Below are 26,213 nucleotides of genomic sequence, written 5' to 3'. Positions count from 1 at the left end.
AGTCACAGGTACTCTGTAACAAGTATAGCTTAGTAGCAATTCACAGTGGTAGAACAATCCTCTTACGTGCACAGAACAGACAAAACAGGACAGGACAGGACTTCGACACGGCAGGATGTTTGGCAGAGAATTCGTACGCATAGCTTCTGAAATAATCTGGCAAAGAGACAGGGGAAAACAAGGCTAGAAAAAGAGAAGATAATTAGGGAAAGTGATGACTGGTGTGTAACTGATGATGAGGATAATAAGTAATGAAAGAGAACACCTGGGAAGAAGGCGATGTGTGTGCGTAATGACCAATGAAGTAATCAGGGGTGTGAGAGCGTAAATGTGTGTGTGTGTGTGTGTGTGTGTGTGTGTATGTGTGTGTGAGTGTGTGTGACCAGAGGGGGGAGACAAAGTAAAGGAAGAACCAGGATCATGACAATTATATTATTATTTATACCTTTATTATATTATTACATTTATACAATTATATTTAACTCTGCTGGCCATTGAGAGGACACTGGTCAAGTCACTGTGACCCTGTCGTACCAACTGGCGTCTTTTCCAGAGCATTTTCTTGAAAAGGAACATAGAATTTACGTATAAATAAATGGACAATTTTTATGATGTAGGCTGAAAATGAGCTTCCCGTCTTTAAAAGACCAGCAGCCGCCACTGGCCTGAACCCACGGCGGAGGGATAATGGCGTCCTTCACCTGTGGACGACACACCTGACGCCAGGTGACCCGCGCACGCTAGGCCTACTTACTGGAACCCTAAATTAAACTTTACAAAAAGTAAATTAATAAAAAAAATCAAGAAATAGAAAAGAAAAAACACACAAAAGAAAATATAAAGAACAGTGCACGATAGGACGCTCTCACACACACACCCTCCTCACTCCCAGCATGCACTAAGAGAGAGAGAGAGAGAGAGAGAGGGAGAGAGAGAGAGAGAGAGAGAGAGAGAGAGAGAGAGAGAGAGAGAGAGAGAGAGAGAGAGAGAGAGAGAGAGAGAGACACTTATACTGATGGGTCACATACAGGGCGCTCGCGCATTAATCTTCATCAGTCGTTAATGTGCTCCTCTCAGTAATTAAGACACAGATGTAAGTGTGGAAATAATTATGAATGTGAGATACTGACTTTGTATTTAGAGGATTGATACAAATACAGAAAACAAATATTTTAGTTACTAATTTATTACTTAGGCCATATATCTTGAAAATTAAGGATACAGTTTAATTTAATCAGAGAAAGCCGATTGACAAAGAGTATTGACACAAACACATCAGAAACACATTAAATAAAAGGCAAATTTACTTAAATTAAAAGTTACTATAATATTTAGAATGTTCAGTGATTGTTAATAAAAGATAAACATAAACATCTGTCAATTTCAGGCCTATTAAATAAAGATTTTTATTTTATTTATTTTTTTTACTGTATGCTGAATGACTATAAATACAAATTTCATCCCCAGAAATGTAAAAAAAATAATAAATATATCCAACAAATAGAGGCATCAGTATCAGTGTTGGTCATACTGGTCTTCATTCTAGTACTGGAGTTCAGCAAACATGTAAAAGATCTGTCTTAATGTCTTTAGCTGCATTCATTTGCAGATTCACATGAAATTGCACTATTTAATGTTGGGTGTGATTAATCTCAGTGTGTGGTTCATTCATTAATCTGTTTAATCGGTCGACAGCAATAGTTTCTGCATATTTGATATGGTCAAAATATTATGTCATCACAACGAGTCCATCTTAGCAGACCAGCTCAGACTAAACTGGTCCTGTCGGGTTGAGATGTTGAACACTGAGATTCTGCCTGCAGACCAGCACACACACGAGAGGGTCTGACATCAATCTCACACTCAACAAGAAATGAGGAATATACCAAACATGAAGAGGCAGAGGGAAGAATAAGAAAACACAGGGCAGTAAAAGCACCAGCAGAGTGAATATGAACACAACCCAAATATGACGATCTGGTTTTCTGGATGTGTGAGAGTGACGATCACAACACAGAGCAAAACTAGATATTATCCATGTGATCACTGATATAATGAACACTAAAAGAACCAAAAAATAATAATATGCTATCAAATAGATATACCCAAACAAAAACAATAACATCCCACCGATAATGATAAAGAGAAACACCAGTATGTAGAAATCGATGAAACTGTGTGAAGAGAAAACTGAAGCAGTGTACAGTGGATATTTCACTGAGAGAATTCCCTCTAGCGCCACCAGCTGGTTCAGGAGGAGACCACAGAGTCTTGATGAGGACAATAAAGATACAGAAACACGAAATGTCCAATTTCCATTCCAGTCGAACTCATTTAAGACCAGTTTTAACAGTATATAGGGACTCAAGAAAATCTCAACACAGTCAGTGAGGAGGAGGAGGATGATGAAGGCTGAAATACGCAGTCCATTCTTTCTGTGATGAATTAGATCGCCGGCAGACCAAACAAGAGCTGGTAGACCTGCACACACACCGATGATGATGAAGATGGACCATCTGACATTTATCTGTAGCCGGACCAGATTCCGGTCATATGGATAATTTTCCATATTCCAGTCTGTCTTTGATCTGTTTGTGATATCCAGCTGAAATTATGTAATTAAATAAATGAAAAAGTGAAAAATTAGTGTCTGCTGAATAAATGCTGAGCAACTTTCAGAAGTCACAAAGCTCATTCCAGCTGAACATACAACTGAGAATATTCAGACTTACATTACATGAAATATACAAAGTTTTATCCTTTATTGTGTACAAATACTGCACATACATGTTCCCAGATGAATGTGAATGTATGTTCAGACACACACACACACACACACACACACACACACACACACACACACACGGAATGAGTTACATCAGATTTCTAGTTCCCAGCATGCTTTGCTTCTGACTGTTAAAGGAGAGCAAATGTTAAAATGAAGTGTTATTTAATGTTAAAAGGATAATAGGATCTGTTAGTGTTTAATGCTCTATTATTTTGGAGTTTCTGGTGTGTGTGTGTTTTTGGGGTCATTGTGCTGAAGAGTAGAGCCTGTGGTTCGGTTGACGATTGGCCGAACATTATAAAGACTATAATTATTATATTGTAAAAGTAATGTCTGTGCTCTCTTCAACACAGTGATAGTCTCTTGGCTAAATACTTTAGTACATGCAGGTGTGCTTGTGCCTTTGAAAATATGAAACATTTATAATGTAAATAATGAAAATATATAATAAATATATTATATTATATATTTCTCTACATATGTGTGTGTTTATGTTGCATGACTAAATATATCTGCAATATATTACACATGCAGTACCATATCTGATCACATATACATCTATATATGAAGAGTTCAGATGCAAAAGCCTCTAAGTGCCATCTGAAATTTTCTTCTAGAATGATAATTTTGATCAAGCACGTATATTTAAGTTCAGTAATTTCACTTAAATGACAATTAATAGGTAATTTTCATGGCCATTAAAGTGAAATTACTGAACTTGATCAATGAGCTTGATCAAAATGATCATTCTAGAAGAAAATTTCAGATGGCACTTAGAGGCTTTTGCATCTGAACTCTTCATATAATGAAGTGTATTACTGAATATAAAATTACATACATTATGATATATTAGTAAATATATTGTCACATTTTTCGATATATAAAAAGCAGCAAAAAATAAATATTTTCAAATATACTGTTAAACCATTTCATATATGGTCATTCATATATAGGGAACTATATATTTTCATAAGGGTAGTCTGTATCACATCATGTCAGTTCATCTTTAATAACTAAAAGTGAAGTAAAATAAACAACCATGTCTTACCTAGATATATTCAGGAGATTTCTGCTGTGCTCATGGCATAAGAACGTTTGCAGTCTTGCTTGATTTCTTCTCTCGTTCTGACTGTGTTTTTGCTCTTTCTTCTCTTTTCTACTGCTGGTTTCTGGTTTATCTGCTGGTTTCTGGTTTATCTACTGGTTTCTGGTTTATCTGCTGGTTTATCTGCTGGTTTGATCTCAGATCTCACATCTGAGCTCTGACTGTGGTTCCAGTAAGAAACACGGATAATATCTACCTAAACCATTTTTACTTAAATGTTTAAAAGCTTTAAGTGAAATTATATAGCACCTCTGTAAATGTAGTGTATAAAAATGAAGTCTTTCCCCATGATTTTCCGTCATTCATTAAGTTTTTTTTATTAAGTTTTATTATCATACTGGGAATTTGTCCTTAGTTAGTGCACACACACATTAGGAGCAGTGAGTAGTGACATTTCCTACCATTCTTGAGAATGGAACCTGCGACCTTTGTGTTACAAGTCTGACTCTCTAACCATTAGGCCCCCAATAGAGAAAAGATCATATTAATATAATAGACACAGACGTGTAGTGGAAATAACATAAATTGACATACCTTTGACGTTTAAATTGATGTAAAAAAGGCCTATCACTGAAACCACAGTCAGAATTTGTGAGCTGAGAACTGTAACCACACAGAGTTCAAAACCACCAGAAACCAGTGGAAGAGCAACACATTCTCACTCTAAAGACGTCAAAAACAAAAAAGTGCTTTGCACATCACTATTGTAGTTCAATAGGCAATTCATAACTAATTTACAATTCAGTCAGGGCCACTTTCGTCAAATGTATATTTATTATAACTAGAAAAAAAGGTTAGTTGAGACAAACTAAGTTGGCTTGATGTTAGCGATCTCCCTCGCGATCAGAGGCATAATAAGACCAATGCGACAGGAAATCCCAATTAAGGTGAATTTATTGTGAAGACAGTGCAAATCCAACGGCAAAACAACAAAAAAAAAACAAAGAAAAAAAAAGTATAAAAAAGTAACATAAATATTTACAAGTTTTTTTGTGGGAAGGTAGCCACAACAGCAGTGGTATCGTTTGATTAACAAACTTCCTGGAACCAGTTTCTATGGGTTTGCTTCCACTTCACACAACCAACCTGACCCTAGTGATGGGACATTTGAACCGAGGCGTCGGAGCGTGTGTCGAGAAAAAGTGGGCGTGCCAGATGAAGCCGCGATTCGAGGCTTGTGTTGTTAACGTGAAAATCACGTGACTAATGACAAACGAGGCCTCGGTTTGTGTGGATACGTCATCGGTTCGGTCTGAGTGTCGCTTCCGGATAAAAGGCGGTTCGAAACTCGCGCCACCTTGTGGGTGTTGTCAGGAGTAGTAGAAGAAGTTGTAGTAGTGTCAGAGAGTCAGAGAGTTAGATGATGTTGTGTCATATGTGAGGGCTGTATATTATTACATTATCAGGTTAGAATTGTTATAGTATATTATTATTATTATAGTAGGCCTAGCTATATTATAGTCTTGTTATATTAATTAGATAAGATTATTTGGATTGCTCTGGATTTTTGCATCTGGACTGGACTGCTTTTTGATTTGGATTGCCTTTTTGGATGTGTTTGCTTTTTGTGACTCTTCTTTTTCCTGGTAATGGAGCCAGCAAGAAAGAGGGAATCCTCCCCTGTCTGGGCTCAACAGAAGCATCAGTGTCCTCATTTGTACCACTGCCATTTTTACGTTCCCCTGCATCCCCTGTTCCTTGTGAAAGGATATTTTCCAAGGCTATATTTTGTCCAAGAAGAGGAATCGTCTAAACCCCAACACACTTGAAATAATTCTGTTTCTCAATAAAAAATCTATTGTAATCCTTCCTTCCGGACTATTCTGTTGCAGTTTACTTTAATCTGTTATCTATAATCTGCTAAATGAATAAATTTACTTTATTACACTCCCTCTAACATAAGCACTGCACTCAACACAGTGTCACTGTTGTTGTTCATACTGTCACTGACACTATCCAAAAAATGTATGAATAATTAATAAACTGCGTTGTGACTCTGCACAAGTAAATTCAGACAGAGAAAGATACATATTTTATATTATACACAGTAATGGACAAATGTCTGATCATGTCTTTTTATTAATGCAAATGAAAGGTTACAGACATCAACAGTGAGTAGCCTACAAAATAAATGAATAAATATTTGTATTTATACAAATATTTTTATAAAATATACATTTAAATAAAAATATACAAATAAATATAAATATTTATTTGTATATTTACATTACAAATAAATATTTTTATTTCTAAAAGTATTTTATAAAATATAAAAAAAATTATTAAAAAAAAGATTTTTTTATAAAATTAGGGAGGGGGGGGGGGGGCGTGGCTCTGAACACTGGTTCAGAATGAATGAATTTGTCTGCTATTTCTTTGCACAGTAGCTAGGTGTCACTAGTGAGCAATGCTGAATGAAGCTTCGAGTAATGAACCTTTGGCTGAAGCAATGGACTGCGAGGTCTCAGTGGTTCAGGAAGCCTCATTTTGCCATCACTACCTGACCCTCCTGCACCATGCTTCCTGGCAGCCATTTATAGTCTAGGCCATACCCTGGAATGTACCATTCTACAGGTAAGTTTTACTTTCTAACATATGTACTTCCAACCACCTAATGCATATTAAACAACATCCATAATTAAATTACACAGTACCAACAACATGCAACTATGATGCAAAACAATGAATTAACAATTATAAATCTTGCTTTACAGGAACATTTGGACCCCCCCCCCCCCCCCCCCCCCCAGTTACCCAACATGGTTTCTCCCAATCAGGCAGTATGCCCACCATGTTTAAATACTCTGCTTTTAAACTAATACAGGTTTGGTCACAGGTGTTTTCCAAGCAGGTAAGTTAGATATGTAATAATGTGTTACACAATTTTCAATAAAGTTTCCAAATCAAACATATTTGTGTTGTGGTTCTCTATAAAGATGAATGAACAATGTTAGCGGCTAATGATACCCAAACACGTTGTACATATCCACTACACATAACAAACAAATACACATTATACACAATACATTCAAGCATTGCACAAACATTGCACATTCACAACACTGCAGTCTGAATATCCAGGATATCAGTGTCAGTAAACAGACTGCGTTAATGCTGCACATGTTTGTGTGTTTGATATGGTGTACCTACATACAGTCCATTCATGATCACGGGTTTGCTCCGTGACACTTGAGAAATCCGGACCAGAGAGTTTGAAGAAGTTTAAAGTAGTTTAAAGTTTGATAGATAGATTAGTTAGAAAGAAAGAAAAAGGCTAGAAAGAAAAAGAAAGATTAGTTAGAAAGATAGATAAATAATAGATAGATAGATTAGTTTCAATGAAAGAAAGATTAGTTAGAAAGAGATTAGTTAGAAAGAAAGGAAGATTGGTTAGAAAGAAAGATAAGAAAGAGAGGAAGATTAGTTGTCCCCTCGGATTTCTCTCTTTGCCTCATCCCTAATCTGTTATTGTTTGGATCGTTTGTTTGTGTATGACCCTTGCCTGGATTTGGATTACGATTGTGGATAACCCTTTAAATAAACTGCTTTATGGGCGCTGCTCTGTGGCGACCTGCTGTGTGTTTCACTTGCGCCGTTTGATTTGTTTGTTTGTTGAGTACGTTTCGTTGTTTTTATATTTCTTTCTTTTTAAACTTGACTGCTGACGTGGTGTATAATTCGCAACAATGGAGTTTCATGGATTGTTGGACTCATCTGGATTTTAAGTATCAATTTATTCAATGCACTAAATGCCGAAAACGCCGCAGGCGGTGTTGTTCGGTACAGCCGAGAATTCTTACTCCAGTGCAGTAAATATGTGGAGATCACATCTTATCATCGCATACCAAGTTATCTGCAATCTTCACAAGACAAGATTACTCAAACCAAAAGGAAACGGAGACGAGGAAAGAGAGGTGGGATTCGCCAGTGACTAAAAAGAATGGGAAATAAATTACCCTTGCCCACGACCTTATTAATGAATGTCCAGTCCCTGAGGGGTAAAATTAATGAATTAACAGCAAATCTACGCTACTTGCATGAATACAGAAATGCATGTATGCTGGCAATCACAGAAACATGGCTGAATGAGAGCACCCCGTCAAGTGAGGTTGAACCAACTGGCTTCACGGTGTATCGAACGGATCGAGACTCGGATATCACGGCAAAGTCACGCTGTGATGGAGTTTATCTTCTCATTAGGGACAACTAGTGTAGACAAGTGGTGGTAAGAGAATCTCTCTGTACTCCTGATATCGAACTACTGAGTGTATCACTTAGACCATTCTATCTTCCTCGGGAGTTCCCACAGCTGTTTTTTACTGTGGTTTATATACATCCGCTAGCAAACTCAGCTAAAGTCTCTGATGTGTTACAGTATATCAACTTTCACAAAGACTTGATACTATGTCTCTGTCACGGTTCATGGGTTCACTGTCTCGCCCTCGCTGTCTGTCAGTGTTGTGTGTATTAGTGTTGTGGGCGTGTCTCGTTATCCCAGCTGATCCTCATCGAGCACCCTATTTATTCGTCTGTGATTCGTCTGTCTTTGTCAGATCGTTGTGAGGCTTCACTGGACCATTGAGCACCCGTCACTCCTGTTTCCGCTGGTTTCCCTCGAGTGGTTCGCCTTCCCGGATCTCTCGCTTCCTGTCTGGATTCTGCCTGGATTTATCTGCCCATTGCATCCCTGCGTTGCCAGTGCCTTATCTACTCTGTTCTATCAACTCTGACCAGCTTCACTGCTTTTCCTGTTTATAATAAATATTGCTGTTTTCTCGCAGTTGGATTCTACTCTCGTTCTTTCTATACAGAGTGTGACAGAACGATCTGACCGTGACATGGATCCAGCGAAAGCAGCTGAGCTTCAGGAATTTCTTTCAAACAACGTCGTTCGGATGGATCGTCAAGAGGAACGGATGGCTGCTACTGGTCGGGCTGTACAGGCGCTGGTAACGCAGGTGTCCGAGCTCACCACTCATTTACAACAACTGAGGGCTCCCACTGCGCCACCCCCGCCGCCTGTTCCCCGCGAGCCATCTAACATCGTCAACCAGCCCGAGCCGCGCATCCCCACCCCCGAGAGATATTCTGGTGAGCCTAGTCTCTGTAGAGCATTTTTGACTAAATGTTCCATCTTTTTCTCTCATCAACCAGTGACCTTCGCCACAGAACAGTCTAGAGTGGCACTGGTAATGACTTTGTTGTCAGGACTCTGTGGGGAACGGTGGTGTGGGAGAAACAATATCCCTGCTGTTCCTCGTTCCAAGCACTCGGCGAGGAGATGAGACGGGTATTTGATTGCGCGGTTACGGGCCGGGAGGCTGCCCGTAAACTCACCGATCTCCGCCAGAACAACAAGTCAGTATCCGACTATTCCATCGAGTCCCGGACCCTGGCAGCCGAGTGCAAATGGAACGAGGAGGCGCAGTGGGACATTTTCCTGCATGGGTTGGCTGACCGTGTTCAAAAGGAGATTTATACGTTGGAGTTACCAAGGAGTCTCAACGAACTAATCGGATTGGCGCTGCGCGTCTTCAACAACGAGAGAGTCGATCACACCAGACCCTGATTCCAGAATTTCCTGAGTATTCCAGTATCAGAGGTGGGAACACGATCAGCCCCCCGATCGATCAAGAACCCATGCAGGTTGGTCGAGCTCGGCTATCCCGGGAGGAGAGGGACCGTTGGAGGACAAGAGGACTTTGCCTTTACTGTGGCACGGCTGGACACTTTCTCATTGACTGTCCAGTAAAAGACCAAGCCCGACAGTAGAACGGAGGTTACTCATCAGCTACTCTCCTCCCGGTAAGACTGAATGGGCAGACCAGTTCCACATCTGCCAGGCATTGGTGGACTCATGATCTGAAGGTAACCTCATAGACTGTTCTTTGGTTGAACATCTTCATATTCCGGTCACTTCACTTGAGCACAAGATTTCAGTCAACGCCATTAACGGACAGGTACTCCCAGGCATCACTCAGTCTACATGTGTTCTCACTCTTATCACCTCTGGAAACCATACCGAAAAGACTTCTTTCCTCATCACCAGTTCACCATTCGCACCAGTGGTATTGGGACATCCGTGGTTGGTTCAACACCAACCCAGGGTGGAATGGGGTCAGAATACAGTTTCTGCCTGGAGTGACCGTTGTTATGCCTCTTGTCTTGTGTCTGCCTGTCCGTCTGTGTCTTGTTCTGTGTTGCAGGAGGAGCCAGTGAATCTGTCTAACGTGCCACCTGAGTATCTCGACCTGAAGGAAGTGTTCAGTAAGTCCCGGGCTGCTTCTCTTCCTCCGCATCGTCCCAACGCCTGTGCTATAGATTTATTGCCAGGGACGTCTCCGCCTAAGGGCAAGTTATACTCGCTCTCTGTTCCTGAGAGGTCATGGAGAAATATATTTCTGATTCTCTGGCTGCCGGGATCATCCGTCCTTCTTCGTCTCCCGCTGGCGCGGGGTTCTTTTTCGTGGGGAAGAAGGATGGCTCCCTGCGACCGTGTATTGACTACTGAGGGCTGAACAACATCACTGTAAAGAATACCTATCCTTTGCCGTTGATGTCTTCAGCCTTCGAGTGGTTGCAGGGAGCGTCTCTTTTCACGAAATTGGACCTACTGCCTACCATTTGGTCCGCATAAGAAGGGGGGATGAGTGGAAAACGGCTTTCAATAACCCCAGGGGACACTTTGAATAATTGGTTACAGCGGGGGAAATAAGTATTGAACACGTCATCATTTTTCTCAGTAAATATATTTCCAAAGGTGCTATTGACATGAAATGTTCACCAGATGTTGGTAACAACCCAAGTAAGCCATACATACAAAGAAACAAACAAAATTAAGTTCAGAAATTAAGTTATGTGTAATAATGTGAAATGACACAGGGAAAAAGTATTGAACACATGAAGAAAGGGAGGCGCAAAAAGGCATGGAAAGCCAAGACAACTGCTGTAAACTTACAGTAATTAAAAAGCAATCCAGCCCCCTGTCAGTGGAAATTAATAACAGCTGGTTCAGTCCCAAGTTATGGCCTACAAAATGGTCTCATTGCCAAGGTGTCACACAAGACACATCTCATGATGGGTAAAAGCGAAGAGCTGTCTCAAGACCATCGCAACCTAATTGTTGCAAAACATAATGATGGCATCGGTTATAGGCACCATTCTAAGCTTCTGAATGGTCCAGTGAGCACTTTTGGGGCCATAATACGGAAGTGGAAAGACAATCATTTCACCATAAATTTACCTCGACCAGTGCTCCTCGCAAGATTTCTGATAGAGGAGTGAAAAGAATAATCAGAAGATTGCGTTTCTGTTTTGTTCCTGTAGCTGATGTGCACATCTTCAACGCCCTGATCACAGCGGCCCCAGAAGTGCAAGAGAAATACAATGAGAAATGGGAGCTGATAGTGGTACGCCACTTTCTTTTTGTGTTATTTTATGTTTATTTTGATCATTCATATGAGTACAATCATATACTATATTTCAGTTTACATGTAGCGCTCAATGCAATCACAAAGTGTCTTTACAAATACAAATATGTACAATTACCTAATGTGTTTTAAATATAAATTGAACTCCAGATTTGTTCAATTGTTTCAAAGTATAACATTTTACAAAAAAAAGAAAAAAGACAAAATTAATAAGGGGAAAAAAAAGAATAAAATAAAAAGGTAACCATGTACATCCAGGAAGAGAGAACATGTGTCTTAGTTCAATTCCATCCTTAACAACCTCAAATGACTTATTATTATAATCTCAAATTATTTATGAGAATCATTATTACACACACATTCGAACATACATTATTAACATATACATATTAATCTTCATCTATTTATGTATAGCAGCAAAATCTGACCATCCTTCTGATACATATTCAACCCATTTCCTCAATTTGTCCAGAAAACATCGTCAATCTCTTTAAATTAACAAAAAAAGTGATCTTTTCCATCATATTACTCTCTCTATGGTCACATCTACCCAGTCATCTAATGTTGGTCTCTCTTGTTTTAACCATTTGTGTGTGATTCATACTGAATGTTTATTTTTGTTACAGAGTTTTTATATGATTGTATCTGAAGGGAACTGACGGTCTTTAGAAAGTTTCGATGTTACTTTCATTTAAAGGGATACTCCACTTTTTTGGGAAATAGACTCATTTTACAACTCCCCCAGAGTTAAACAGTTGAGTCTTACCGTTTTCGAATCCATTCAGCCGATCTCCGTGTCTGGCGGTACCACTTTTAGCATAGCTTAGCATAGATCATTGAATCGGACAGGACCATTAGCATCTGTCTCAAAAAAAATGACCAAAGAGTTTCGATATTTTTCCTATTTAAAACTTGACTCTTCTGTAGTTACATCGTGTACTAAGACCGACGGAAAATGGAAAGTTGCGATTTTCTAGGCTGATATGGGTAGGAACTATACTCTCATTCCTGCGTAATAATCAAGAAACTTTGCTGCCGTACCATGAGTGCAGCAGGCGTAATGATATGACGATACACGATGTAACTACAGAAGAGTTAAGTTTTAAATAGGAAAAACATTTTTTTGAGAGAGATGCTAATGGTCTTGTCCGATTCAATGATCTATGCTAAGCTATGCTAAAAGTGGTACCGGACTGAAAATGGTAAAACTCAACTGTTTAACACTGGGGGAGTTGGAAAATGAGCCTATTTCCAAAAAAGTGGAGTATCCCTTTAATCTTTCCATATAAAGCCGCTCCTACAGCGCCTCCTGCTGGACCTCTTTTAAACAGCCTTGCAAACCTGTATTAATACCAGTGTGATTTCTTAATAGGGCGTTCTAAGCCAATCTACTGCAGTATTTCCTCTCTCACTCAGTACAAAATGTGTTTTACACCCAGTCATGCTTGAAGAAATAATAAATACCGTCATATACCGTGAAGCCGATATCATTTAGAAAAATACTGTGATGTAAATTTTTGGTCACACCGCCCAGCACTAGCCCATCAGCAAAGCCAGCTTGTGCATCAGTGTGTGTGTGTGTGTGTTTTGCAGGATCTTCTGAAGCAGATGGCGGAGCAGAAGGTCACGCCGAACCTCCTGATGTTTAATGCTGTCCTGAAGGCTTTGAGACGCTGTGGCGCTTTGGGAAAATCTCAGGCTTTTCCTGTGATCAGCGAGATGAAGGCTCTCAACATCGGTTCGATGAGTGATACTCGTTTATTCATGCTTTACAGAAATGAAGTGGTGTATGCTTTAAAAAATATGCATACATGTACATAGGAACACATGATCATGCATTTCCTATCATGCTTTGCTCTGCAGGTGCCCCAGTTCAGGGCCAAAAAGACATTCTACAGGATGTACGAGGTGTCGGGGAAGAGCTTCACCCCTCAGGACCCTGATGATGGTATCTGCTTATGATCACAGTGGGGTTTGCTGAGCAGGGCCTGTCCTAATACACACACTGGTGCTCTTTGCGCTTGAACACTTGTCTGTTTACATGATGTATTTCTATGAAGGTAAATCAGTAGCAAAACTCGAGAGCACGTAAATGTGTATTTGAGAACTTGTACAATAAATATTTGTACTTGTACATGAACATTTACACTCACAGCTCCAATGTGAAAACCTGTAAAATAAAAATCTGAAGTTGAATGTTGAAATTTGCACTCGCATACAATAGTCACAAACCTGTATTCTGAATTTGAAGCTGCAGACAAGTAGACACAAATGTGTAAAATGCCATTCACAGAAATACAACGACAGACACAAACTTGTAATATATATTTTGCGTTTAATCTTACGTTCACATTCGCGGTACTTCCTCAATTAGGCACTTGCAACTTCTCAAATCTGTCACTGCAATTTCAAATTTCGCGCCTTGACTTTTGCTACTCTTTTCGCGATATATCAGATGCAAAACTAACTTGTGCACTTGAAACTGAGAGGCGGTGAGAGAGAAAGGGGGGCGGGAGGAGGGGGGGGGTCAAAGGAGTCGTTTTATTGGTTGGCAGCTAGCCAATGAAATGGGACTTCGATGATGTCACGAAACTCGTGTGCACTGAAACGCTAACATGGCTTAATGATTAGACTGATATTAAAAGAAATAAACGATATTATCAAACTCAGTAAACACAATGCTTATAATGCATACTACAGAAAAGCAGATGAGCACAGAATATGACGAAAGAAAGCAAATGTGTGTTCAGTGGAGTGTTTCCCCTACCATTATATAAGGGGGGCGCCCCGCCCTCCTAACGGCTCCCCCCGCCCCCCTTGGAGGTCAAGTAAATTTGATTTGATTTTCTTTATAGCGACAGATTACAATTTGTTATTTTATTAAAAAAAAAATTATCTTATTTCCACGATGGCATGTCTTTTCTGTCTGTGTTTACAATTATCCCAATGAGTGCGCACACTCACACACAAACAAACAAACACTTGCGTCACATACAGTTGAGCACTAGCGGACAGAGAGCGCGCGGCTGGAAATGTGTCGCTGAACTGAAGATGGCAACACCACTGATCTATATAGAATGTCATTATATAGATCAGTGGGCAACACTCGCTCTACTGCGAGTAGCAGCCGGAGTAGCTCTCCTGCTCCAAGTCTAACGCCCGTTTCACATATATTTCGTTTGCGGTGAGTATTTTTTTCCGTACCCATGTTAACAGAGCTTTCACACTGCACGAGGATGCAGTCCGTCGATGATCGATCTGTTCCAGTTGCGGTGCGTATACAGCAGTGCAGAGATCGTTTCTGCACCGAGTCTATTTCTGCTGTGCTGCAAACGCTGAATTAAAGTGACAGCGCATGTTTCGTGGTCAAAATGAACACCGATTGACCTGAAAATGTAGTAATTTCACCATAAGTGCGATTAATTAAATAAAATGTAGTAATCACACCATAAATTTATTTAATTAATTACTACTTTTTTCACTTTAAGACTGAGTTAAAGCAAGGAAAACTACAATTTACCTCAACAAGGCGACATAATGAACAACACTCGTCTTATTCGTGGAGGTGGAAAAACAAGTTCTTTGTGACATGCAAGATTTATTGTATTAAAATTTAAATACAAAAGATTTTAATATAAGTACATGGTTAAATATTTTAACACTTGCTTGAGCAACTTAATATATAATTATATAGAAGTAATGTATTGAATAATACATTGTTTAAATTGTTTACGTGAACGCGCGTTCACAGCAGTGGTGCGTCTGACAGGATTATTCTCTCCAATAAATGCATCATAGAAATAAAAACTTCTCATAAAAAAAGCCCATTTAAAATGTATATATATATTGGTTAGTATTTATAAATCTTTTTTTAGTTGTTGGTTAAAAAATAAAACTATTTAAGCTCTGGTCCATTAATATTAACAAATACTTCTATAAATTTAACAAAGGTTATTTGCAAAAGTCAATTTTAAAAAGATTTAAATATGTTTTTTTTTTTTTTTAAAGAGATATCTTATGTTAACATTTTTTAACTTTTACAAACCATTACCCTCCCAGACAACCAATTTATGTGACAGATAGATAGATAGATAGATAGATAGATAGATAGATAGATAGATAGAGATAGATAGATAGATAGATAGATAGAGATAGATAGATAGCGTCTATCTCTATCCCCCCCCCCCCCCCCCCCCAAACCTGTAAACCTAGGGGAAACACTGAGTGCAAATAAACTTGCTGCCTGTGTTTTATTAATAATTTAACAAATTATGTGTTTTTTTTATTTTATTTTTTTATTTATTTTATAACTGTTGGTCCAACAGACTGGGCCATCTGACCAATCAGAGCAGAGCAGACCAATCACAACAGACTGGGTCATTGACCAATCAGAGCAGAGTAGACCAATCACAACAGACTGGGTCATTGACCAATCAGAGCAGAGTAGACCAATCACAGCAGACTGGCCCATCTAACCAATCAGAGCAGAGTAGACCAATCACAACAGACTGGGCCATCTGACCAATCAGAGCAGAGTAGACCAATCACAACAGGCTGGGCCATCTGACCAATCACAACAGACTGGGCCATCTGACCAATCAGAGCAGAGTAGACCAATCACAACAGACTGGGCCATCTGACCAATCAGAGCAGAGTAGACCAATCACAACAGGCTGGGCCATCTGACCAATCACAACAGACTGGACCATCTGACCAATCAGAGCAGAGCAGACCAATCACAACAGACTGGGTCATTGACCAATCAGAGCAGAGTAGATCAATCACAACAGACTGGGTCATCTGACCAATCAGAGCAGAGCAGACCAATCACAACAAACTGGGTCATCTGACCAATCAGAGCAGAGCAGACCAATCACAACAGACTGGACCATCTGACCAAACAGAGCAGAGCAGACCAATCACAACAGACTGGGTCATTGACCAATCAGAGCAGACCAATCACAACAGACTGGGTCATCTGACCAATCAGAGCAGAGTAGACCAATCACAACAGACTGGGTCATTGACCAATCAGAGCAGAGCAGACCAATCACAACAGACTGGGTCATTGACCAATCATAGCAGAGTAGACCAATCACAACAGACTGAGTCATTGACCAATCAGAGCAGAGTAGACCAATCACAGCAGACTGGCCCATCTAACCAATCAGAGCAGAGTAGACCAATCACAACAGACTGGGTCATCTGACCAATCAGAGCAGAGTAGATCAATCACAACAGACTGGGTCATCTGACCAATCAGAGCAGAGCAGACCAATCACAACAAACTGGGTCATCTGACCAATCAGAGCAGAGCAGACCAATTACAACAGACTGGACCATCTGACCAAACAGTGCAGAGCAGACCAATCACAAAAGACTGGGTCATTGACCAATCAGAGCAGACCAATCACAACAGACTGGGTCATCTGACCAATCAGAGCAGAGTAGACCAATCACAACAGACTGGACCATCTGACCAATCAGAGCAGAGTAGACCAATCACAACAGACTGGACCATCTGACCAATCAGAGCAGAGTAGACCAATCACAACAGACTGGGCCATCTGACCAATCAGAGCAGACCAATCACAAGACTGGACCATCTGACCAATCAGAGCAGAGTAGACCAATCACAACAGACTGGGTCATTGACCAATCAGAGCTGAGTAGACCAATCACAACAGACTGGACCATCTGACCAATCAGAGCAGAGTAGACCAATCACAACAGACTGGGCCATCTGACCAATCAGAGCAGACCAATCACAACAGACTGGACCATCTGACCAATCAGAGCAGAGTTGACCAATCACAACAGACTGGACCATCTGACCAATCAGAGCAGAGTAGACCAATCACAACAGACTGGGCCATCTGACCAATCAGAGCAGACCAATCACAACAGACTGGACCATCTGACCAATCAGAGCAGAGTAGACCAATCACAACAGACTGGGCCATCTGACCAATCAGAGCAGACCAATCACAACAGACTGGACCATCTGACCAATCAGAGCAGAGTAGACCAATCACAACAGACTGGGCCATCTGACCAATCAGAGCAGACCAATCACAACAGACTGGACCATCTGACCAATCAGAGCAGAGTAGACCAATCACAACAGACTGGGTCATCTGACCAATCAGAGCAGAGTAGACTCTCGGAAAGGCGGGGTTTAGAGAGATAGAATCCTTTATCAAACTGTTTCAGACTGAGAATAGAGCTGAGGCTGCAGTGGATGTGATGAGAAGATTGAAGTGTTCAGTGTACCGTGCTTTGGTTTATCAGTCATGATATTACACACGAATGCGCTTTCACTTGGCCAACACAGAAAGTGTGTGTATGAGGACTGACCCTAAGCACTAAAGTCTGCATGTACTGAAGCTCCTGCAGAACTCCTGAATCACAGCTGTAATGCTCTTGTTTTCCAGCACAGTTCTTCATCACTGCCATGAGAATCGTAAGTGCGCTGAAACATGACGGGCTTTATGGGAAACGCCACATAGTTATGAAGCGTGACCCTGTGTGTGATCTCTGTCTGCAGTGTCTGGACACCAAGGACATCGAGCAGGCGTACAGGGTCCACGAGCTGCTGGGAGTCGGGGAGAACTGGAGACTTATGGGAAATGATTCGAAGCAGAACATCTACTAGTGAGTATATAACTCATTAATTCAGAGCTTTCCCTGTCAGTTCCTCCATCAAAGCCTCGTCTTCATCTGCGTTAAACTCAGTCCAGCTTATTCCTGCGCGAGTTATGACTGGTTCGCTACGCTGTAAACAATCAGTGAGAGGCTCGCTCTGTGGGCGCAATAATAGAAAGTTAAAAGTTTAAACTGGGTATAATGATGACGTTATTCCACTCACCCTTCAACCATTGAGCATTAAAGGACATTTAAAGTGTAAAGCATCAACAAGGTGCTTCAGCAGATCATGAAGAACCCCAGAGCACGAGTCTTTCCACAGCAATAACGGGCCGGGTAAACATCACTACTGTAATATAGGCTATATGTGTGTTATATGTTGCCTTAAGCAGAAATGTTCATTAACTTCAGCATTACGTGATACTATTTCAAAGTGTTTTGACCGATAATAAATAGTGAAAACAATCCGGGAAAGAGACGTGAGAATTTGAGGAGAAAAGAACGAGAAATTCTAACGTGTATTCTAGTGAATTATTAATGGGATATATAGTTAATTAAATCGGGAGAACAGACCACAGATGTGCAGGATATGTTGTAATTGTTTTGTATTTTTTAGGGGCTCAAGCATGAAATGCTGAAACCCTATTGTAATTGTAATTGTAAGGATTCGTAAAACGCATCGTGCAGGCCAAACCGTAAGGCCTAGAGAGCACTGGTGTCCGAGGGAAGGTCCTGATGAGCTGGACGGCCGGTTCTCTCAGTAACATCATCTCTGTTCTGCTCGCGGCTCACAGGACATCGGCCGCCTGGTAACGTCTCTAATGGGACTCTGTGATGTCAAAAATTGAGTTTTAAACGCCCCTCAGATCTGTTCATTTCACTTCTCTTCATGCAGGGAGACACTGAAACTCTTCAAAACCCACAATAGAGTTCCCAGGTAAGAGCCCGCTCATTTTTCCCAGGACTTTTCCAGGCATTTGTGATTTTGCTTTTGAGATTTTCACAAGCATCAAGATTTGTATAACGTGCCAATATGAATCACTAATGTTTACTAGACGTTAATGTAGCAATGTTTGTCCCGTGCACTGTAACTGAAAGGCTTTATTTCAAGTCCTGATGTGTTCAAACCAAGCAGAACCTCCCGTCTCTCTCTTCAGTCCAACACGGAAGAGACTTAACCTGCAGTTCATCCACTGGCCACTAGAGACCGGCTGCAGAAGAGACTCAATCCCATAAACCCCCATGTTAAAATGCCCAACTTTACAGCAGAGAAACACATGTTTACCGCCTGGAGCTAAAAGTGGTTTTGGTCTATAAAGCTAATTTTACCCTTCATGAAAACTGTGAGGGGGTGAATATTTTTAATAACTCATCCGTTTAAATTATATTAAGCCTTAAAGTTCTGCATAATTAAGGGCGGGGCCACTTGAGTGACAGGTTGATTGCTCTAATGTCATTACTAGCCGTTTGTCTGTTAGCATCACGTCACCTCAGCTAATCCGCCTCGCTGCACATTTTCGATCATCAGGCTCCGCCCACTTTGGGCTTCAAACCATTCACGCACACTACTATGTTTATACAGTCTATGGTTCAGACTAACGTGTGTGTGTGTGTGTGTGTGTGTGTGTGTGTGTGTGTGTCAGTGCGGATCTGCTGAACCGGTTCCTGACGTGTGTGAAGGAGAGCGGTGATGTGGATCAGGCCGTGGAGCTGGTGAAGATCTCCGCTGGCTTCTGTCTGCCCGACACACACACACTCATCCAGAGGATCCAGCAGGAGTTCGAGCTCTCAGAGCAGCACAAGTACGTCTTAAGCTGCTCCTGTCTGCCTCGCTGCCTGCTGTGAGTGTGTTTGTTTGATTCGGTGCGATAAGCTCCGTCTTAGCCATATATTTCTTTGTTTTGAACCATCATTTTACTACCATTTCTAGTTGTTTATACTACTACATTTTACCCAACATCTCAGATTAACCTGACATCGCTAGCTTTTGTTATTAGTACTACTAGCACAACACGCTAGTAATTCGCTAGCCTGTTAACGCGCCACCCGTGCGCTCAGCTATTTTATTTATTTATTTTTCTCTCGCGCGTCCGCGCCTTTGAGTTCATAAAAAGCTCAGGTGAGTAAGAATCACTCAACAAACACGGTGAGTAATGTCTTGTCCTGTTATTGTCACTTGCACTTCATGTCACATGTTTAGTATAGGCTTCTCTGTCGACAATATAGGATTTATATGTGATAAATGTAAGGAGACAGTTAGGTTGACAGAGAAGATTTCAGAATTAGAAACACGCATCCAAACTTTAATTGAGGATAGTAAGAGTGCTAGTGCTTTAGATGTTTTGGATGCGCATAGAATAGTGCACACTTTACATGAGTCGGTTCTGGCTGAAGTAGAGCCCGTGCAGCCGGGCAAATGGGTGACAGTGATGGATCGCTCTAGTCGCGGATCTAAAAACCACTCTTCCGTTCCGATTACCATAACAAATCGATTTGCCCCGCTCAGTGAAACACCCACTGAGAATGATTGTGCCCTAGTTATTGGCGATTCTATTACACGGAACGTGAAAATAGAGACACCAACCACCATAGTCACATGTTTGCCGGGAGCCAGAGCGCCTGACATCAAAGCAAATTTAAAAGTGCTGGCTAATGCTAATCGTAAATTCTCTAAGATCATTATTCATGTCGGCACTAATGATGTTCGACTCCGCCAGTCGGAGATCACCAAAATTAATATTAAAGAGGTGTGTGAACTTGCAAGTACGATGTCAAGGACTGTAATTTGCTCTGGCCCCCTTCCTGTTCGCAGGAGTGATGAGATAGTTAGTTGGCTGTCTCGGTGGTGTCCGCTTAATAATATAGAATTCATAGACAATTGGAAAAGTTTTTGGGGCAAACCTGACCTGTTGAAAAGAGATGGTATTCATCCCTCCTGGGATGGTGCTGCTCTTCTCTCTAGTAATATGGCTCATAGTCTTAGAGCTCAAACATGACAATCTGGGGCTCAGGTCAGGAAGCAGACAGACTGGCTTAACTGACTGTCTGCTAGCGGCCTCGCGTCACCCAGGTCAGATAAATCCCATCACATAGAGCCTCTTTCACCTAGCTATCATCATATAGAGACTGTGTCTGTTCCCCGAATTTGGAAATCCAAAAAACGTTTAAACCCAACTAAGGTTAAAAATTTAATTGATGTTCAACAAATAAAAAACAGCTATAATACAGATGAGCAAATGCTAAAGCTTGGGTTGCTGAATATTAGATCACTTACTTCAAAAGCACTCGTTGTTAACGATATGATTTCAGATAATAACCTAGATGTGCTGTGTTTGACAGAAACCTGGCTAAAACCAAACGATTACATTACTTTAAATGAGTCCACCCCGCAAGACTACTGTTATAAACATGAGCCTCGTCTGAAACGCAAAGGGGGAGGTGTTGCTGTAATCTATAGTAATAGTTTCAAAACCACTAAGAAATCAAGTTTTAAATATAATTCTTTTGAAGCATTGGTGCTTAATGTAAAAATATATAGTGTAAACGATAAATCACGTTTGAGATTTGTGCTGGCTACTGTATACAGGCCACCAGGGCACCATACAGACTTTATCAAAGAATTTGCGGACTTTCTATCAGAATTAATATTGACTGCAGATAAAGTACTAATTGTTGGTGATTTTAATATACACATCGATAATGAAAAAGATGCATTGGGATTGGCATTTAAAGACATTGTAAATTCAATTGGAGTTAGACAACACGTGTCAGGACCTACTCATCGTCGTAATCATACTCTAGATCTAATATTATCACACGGAATAGATGTGGATGCCGTTGAAATTCTGCAGCAGAGCGATGACATCTCAGATCATTATCTAGTCTCGTGTAATTTGCATTTAGCCAAGGCTGCAAAGCCGACTCCGTGTTTCAAATATGTGAGACCTATCACTTCTGCTACTAAAGATTGCTTTATTAATAATCTTCCTAATCAGTTTCATCATCTCAGCATCTCAGATAGCTTAGAAGAACTAGATATTGCAACAGAAACTTTTAACTCTCTCTTTTCCAGCACTTTATACACAGTTGCTCCGTTGCGCTTAAAGAAGATTAAAGAAAATAGTCCAACGCCGTGGTACGACGAGCACACTCAGGCCCTTAAGAGAGCAGCCAGAAAAATGGAGCGCAACTGGAAGAAAACAAAACTAGAGGTATTTCGCATTTCATGGAAAGAGAGCTCAATTACTTACAGAGAGGCTTTAAAAGCTGCTAGATCTGCTTATTTTTCAACCCTATTAGAAGAAAATAAACATAATCCTAGGTATTTATTTGAAACGGTGGCTAAACTAACGAAAAATAAAGCTTCAAGCACCGAAGTTTCCAAGCAGCACAGCAGTAATGACTTTATGAACTTCTTCACTTATAAGATTGATAATATCAGGGACAAAATTATAACTATGCAACCGTCTACTACAGTATCGCATCAGGCAGTGCATTGTAGTCTCCCTGAGGAAAAATTTGATTCATTCGTTGCTATAGGAGAGGAAGAATTTACTAAACTCATTAAATCATCTAAATCTACAACATGTATGTTAGACCCTATACCGACTAAGCTACTGAAAGAGATGCTTCCAGAGGTCATAGATCCTCTTCTTAATATCATTAATTCGTCTTTGTCTCTAGGATACGTACCAAAAACCTTTAAGCTGGCTTTGATTAAACCGCTTGTTAAAAAAACGCAACTTGATCCTTCAGAATTAGTCAATTACAGGCCGATCTCGAATCTACCTTTTCTGTCAAAGATATTAGAAAAGGCAGTATCCTCACAACTGTGTTCCTTTCTTGAAAGAAATGATATCTGCGAGGATTTCCAGTCCGGATTTAGAACGTACCATAGTATTGAGACAGCTCTTGTTAGAGTCACAAATGATTTGCTCTTATCATCCGATCGTGGTTGTGTCTCTCTATTAGTGTTACTCGATCTTAGTGCTGCATTTGACACCATCGACCACAACGTTCTTTTAAATAGATTAGAACATTATGTTGGCATTACGGGAAATGCACTAGCATGGTTTAAATCATACTTATCTGACCGTTATCAGTTTGTAGCAGTAAATGATGAGATGTCTCATCGATCACAAGTTCAGTATGGCATACCACAAGGCTCAGTAATAGGACCGCTGCTGTTCACTCTGTACATGCTACCCTTAGGAGATATCATTAGGAAACATGGCATTAGCTTTCACTGTTATGCCGATGATACTCAGCTCTATATTTCTTCAAAACCTAACGAAACTTATCAATTCACAAAATTAACGGAATGCATAGCGGATATAAAAAATTGGATGACTTGTAATTTCCTACTTCTAAATTCTGAAAAAACAGAGTTTCTAATTATTGGACAAAAAACTTCCTCACGTAATAACCTAGAATACTGTCTAACACTTGATGGCTGCTCTGTTAAGTCTTCGTCGTCGGTTAGGAACCTGGGTGTGCTCTTTGATACCAATCTTTCATTTGAAAGTCACGTGTCTAGTATCTGTAAAACTGCATTTTTCCATCTTAAAAATATATCTAAATTACGTCATATGCTCTCATTGACAAATGCGGAACAATTAGTTCATGCGTTCATGACCTCAAGGCTAGATTATTGTAATGCTCTACTGGGTGGTTGCCCTGCACGCTTAATAAACAAACTACAGCTGGTTCAAAACGCAGCAGCTCGAGTTCTTACCAGAACCAGGAAGTATGACCATATTAGCCCGGTTCTGTCAAAACTGCATTGGCTCCCTATTAAACATCGCATACATTTTAAAATATTGCTGATTACTTACAAAGCACTGAATGGTTTAGCTCCGCAGTACTTGAGCGAGCTCTTAACGCATTATAGTCCGTCACGTCTATTACGATCTCAAAATTCCGGCCAGTTGATTATACCTAGAATATCAAAATCCACTGCTGGCGGTAGATCCTTTTCCTATTTAGCACCAAAACTCTGGAACAGTCTTCCTACCATTGTCCGGGAAGCAGACACACTCTGTCAGTTCAAAGCCAGATTAAAGACACATCTCTTTGACCTAGCTTTCACATAATACATGATAGACTTCTATAATTTAATGTTATGCTGCATAGATTAGGTCAGCCGGAACCGGGAACACTTCCCAAAAATCCTGATGTACTCGTTACATCATGAGAAGAATGGCATCTACGCTAATTTTAGTGTCTGTGTTTATCCCAAGGTTTTTCCTGCAGCCTGCCGGATCCGGGCCGTATCCAGATCTGACGAAGGACCTTCACCTGGACCGATGACAACGCAGTGCTGAAATGCCAACTAGTCTCTCCCTATGGAGGATCCCACTACCACTCTACAGATAAGGCATTGTCGGGAAAATTCGTCTTGCGGTCCTACCCCAAAGCAACAAATAAAATAAAATTCCTTATTAAAATTTATAAGGAAAGACAAGTATTTTGTTTAGGCTTGGCTTGTAGGGAATTCCAAACCTGCGTATATTCTAACGCACATAACTATAGAACCCATTCTAAATGCGCATGTAATATAGACCGCCATCAGCGTTTCTCACAGGTTCGCGTTTAAAGTCTGTGTAGAGAGAATGGTGTCGTCTTAGTGGCCCCTAATTTAATAACAAATAATCATTGCGACGGAACCAAATCAATTAAAACTAACTTTAGATGGAAATAACTTAACTCTGCTGTAAAGCCGAAACAATCTCTGTTACCTTAAATTATACGCTTATCTCTGTAAAGCTGCTTTGAGACAATCTACATTGTTAAAAGCGCTATATAAATGAAGGTGACTTGACTTGACTAGACGCTTTAGATGAATTAGAAGACTCAAGAATGTGATTGTACTCTGGTCCTCTTGCAGGAGCATCTTGTCTGATCTGGAGATTCAGACCTTTAACAGCGATTAAATCTCGGGGTGGTGTGGATGATCACAGCGGCTGAGTATCTGTTGAAATGTTTGGCACATGCAAAATTGTAACTTGAGATAACTCAATAAAGAAAATCAATAGTTTAACATCTTTAGCTCTTTTCCTCACTGGGCTTTTGAGTCTGGATTCTGGCTCTGAATGTATGACCTTGTGTTTTGGTCCAAACTAATCTCCAATAGTACTGATCAAACACAGGATTGCAGTTCATTGGAATTATGAAATTTCATATATAATCGACTTTATTGAAATGTTACGTAGTCCTGCTATTTTAATGTCGATGCCAGTGGGTGTGATGGAATAGGGGTAATAAGAGCATTACTTTCATACGGTGTGCAGGTGAAACCTCACAGTTACAATAACTTAGGACATTAAAGAGACCTTTCTACTGAGTCTGGAAAACACCTGGAAGAAGACGCCCAGGGTTCCTGATCTCCTGCTGAACATGCCGTAGTCCTGCATCAGAACTGGACAGAGAAATAAACTGCAGCGTCCGTGACTTGTTTCACAAGTTCTTGTCACTATTTCTGTCATATAACAGTCTTGAGTCTCAGACCTTCTCAATGATATGCGTTTTGTCAAGATTAGAAAAAGATTTGATTATAAATATAAAATACTGCAGTAAATTGTGTAATGTGAAACATGACACCGCCCACTAGGGGGAGGAGCTTTTACTTTTTAAGGTTTACTTTTTTTTAATTTTCTCAAAACCTTAAAGAGCACCTATTATGGCATTTAAAATGTTCCTAATATTGTTTTAGAAGTCCCCAACAACAGTTTTGCATGCATGCAATGACAAAAAAGACTTTAGTTTTCTTATAATATGCATTTATTTTTACCTGTTTTGACCGCGATTCTCAAATGATTCATTTAGTGAATCACTTTTCAAAACCCCGCCTTTACGCTAATCTGCGGTGATTGGTCCGATGATGTTAGCAGTGTTTACAGAGATAATACTTATTGTTTAACACGGAGTACAATGATGCTTTTATCAATTAAATTGTGTTATAATAATGATTATAGTCCACTGCTTTGTAGTTTGTAGTAAAACATTTAAAATGAGATAAGGAATTTAATGTTATGTTACCGAGCATAGCCCAGAGTTCATATTGTAAAAGCACAATCAGTCTTTGTTTGCGTTAGCCCGAGGCATAAACATAACGTTTTTACAAAAAAAAAAAAAAAATGCAGTTACGAGGTATTACTCTATTCTTTAAGACAACTCCGAAAACAACGACAAACACTTCACATATCTCAATACAATTGTCATTGAAGACCTAGAAGCTAAACGTTGC

The 26,213-nt window shown here is 40.2% G+C and overlaps 1 protein-coding gene and 1 long non-coding RNA gene across 2 annotated transcripts; both read left to right on the top strand.

Annotated features, from left to right (window-relative positions):
* Positions 1-13,221: 13,221 nt before the first annotated feature.
* LOC311303158 lies at positions 13,222-17,977 on the top strand. The gene is made up of 3 exons (XR_014629725.1): positions 13,222-13,271; positions 17,758-17,786; positions 17,871-17,977. It is a non-coding gene; the product is annotated as an uncharacterized lncRNA (long non-coding RNA).
* A 705-nt stretch (positions 17,978-18,682) lies between these two features.
* On the top strand, positions 18,683-25,007 carry LOC311303182 (small ribosomal subunit protein mS39-like). The gene is made up of 4 exons (XM_084429493.1): positions 18,683-18,777; positions 18,864-18,905; positions 19,612-19,770; positions 24,855-25,007. Exons 1-4 carry the CDS (start codon positions 18,704-18,706, stop codon positions 24,898-24,900), a joined length of 321 nt encoding a protein of 106 aa, XP_084285619.1. The 5' UTR covers positions 18,683-18,703; the 3' UTR covers positions 24,901-25,007.
* The last annotated feature ends 1,206 nt before the right edge of the window (positions 25,008-26,213 follow it).

The sequence above is a fragment of the Rutilus rutilus genome, assembly GCF_951802725.1.
Source record: "Rutilus rutilus genome assembly, chromosome: 14".
In the NCBI taxonomy this organism is placed as follows: Eukaryota; Metazoa; Chordata; class Actinopteri; order Cypriniformes; family Leuciscidae; genus Rutilus; species Rutilus rutilus.
This window is presented reverse-complemented; position numbering and strand designations above follow the sequence as displayed.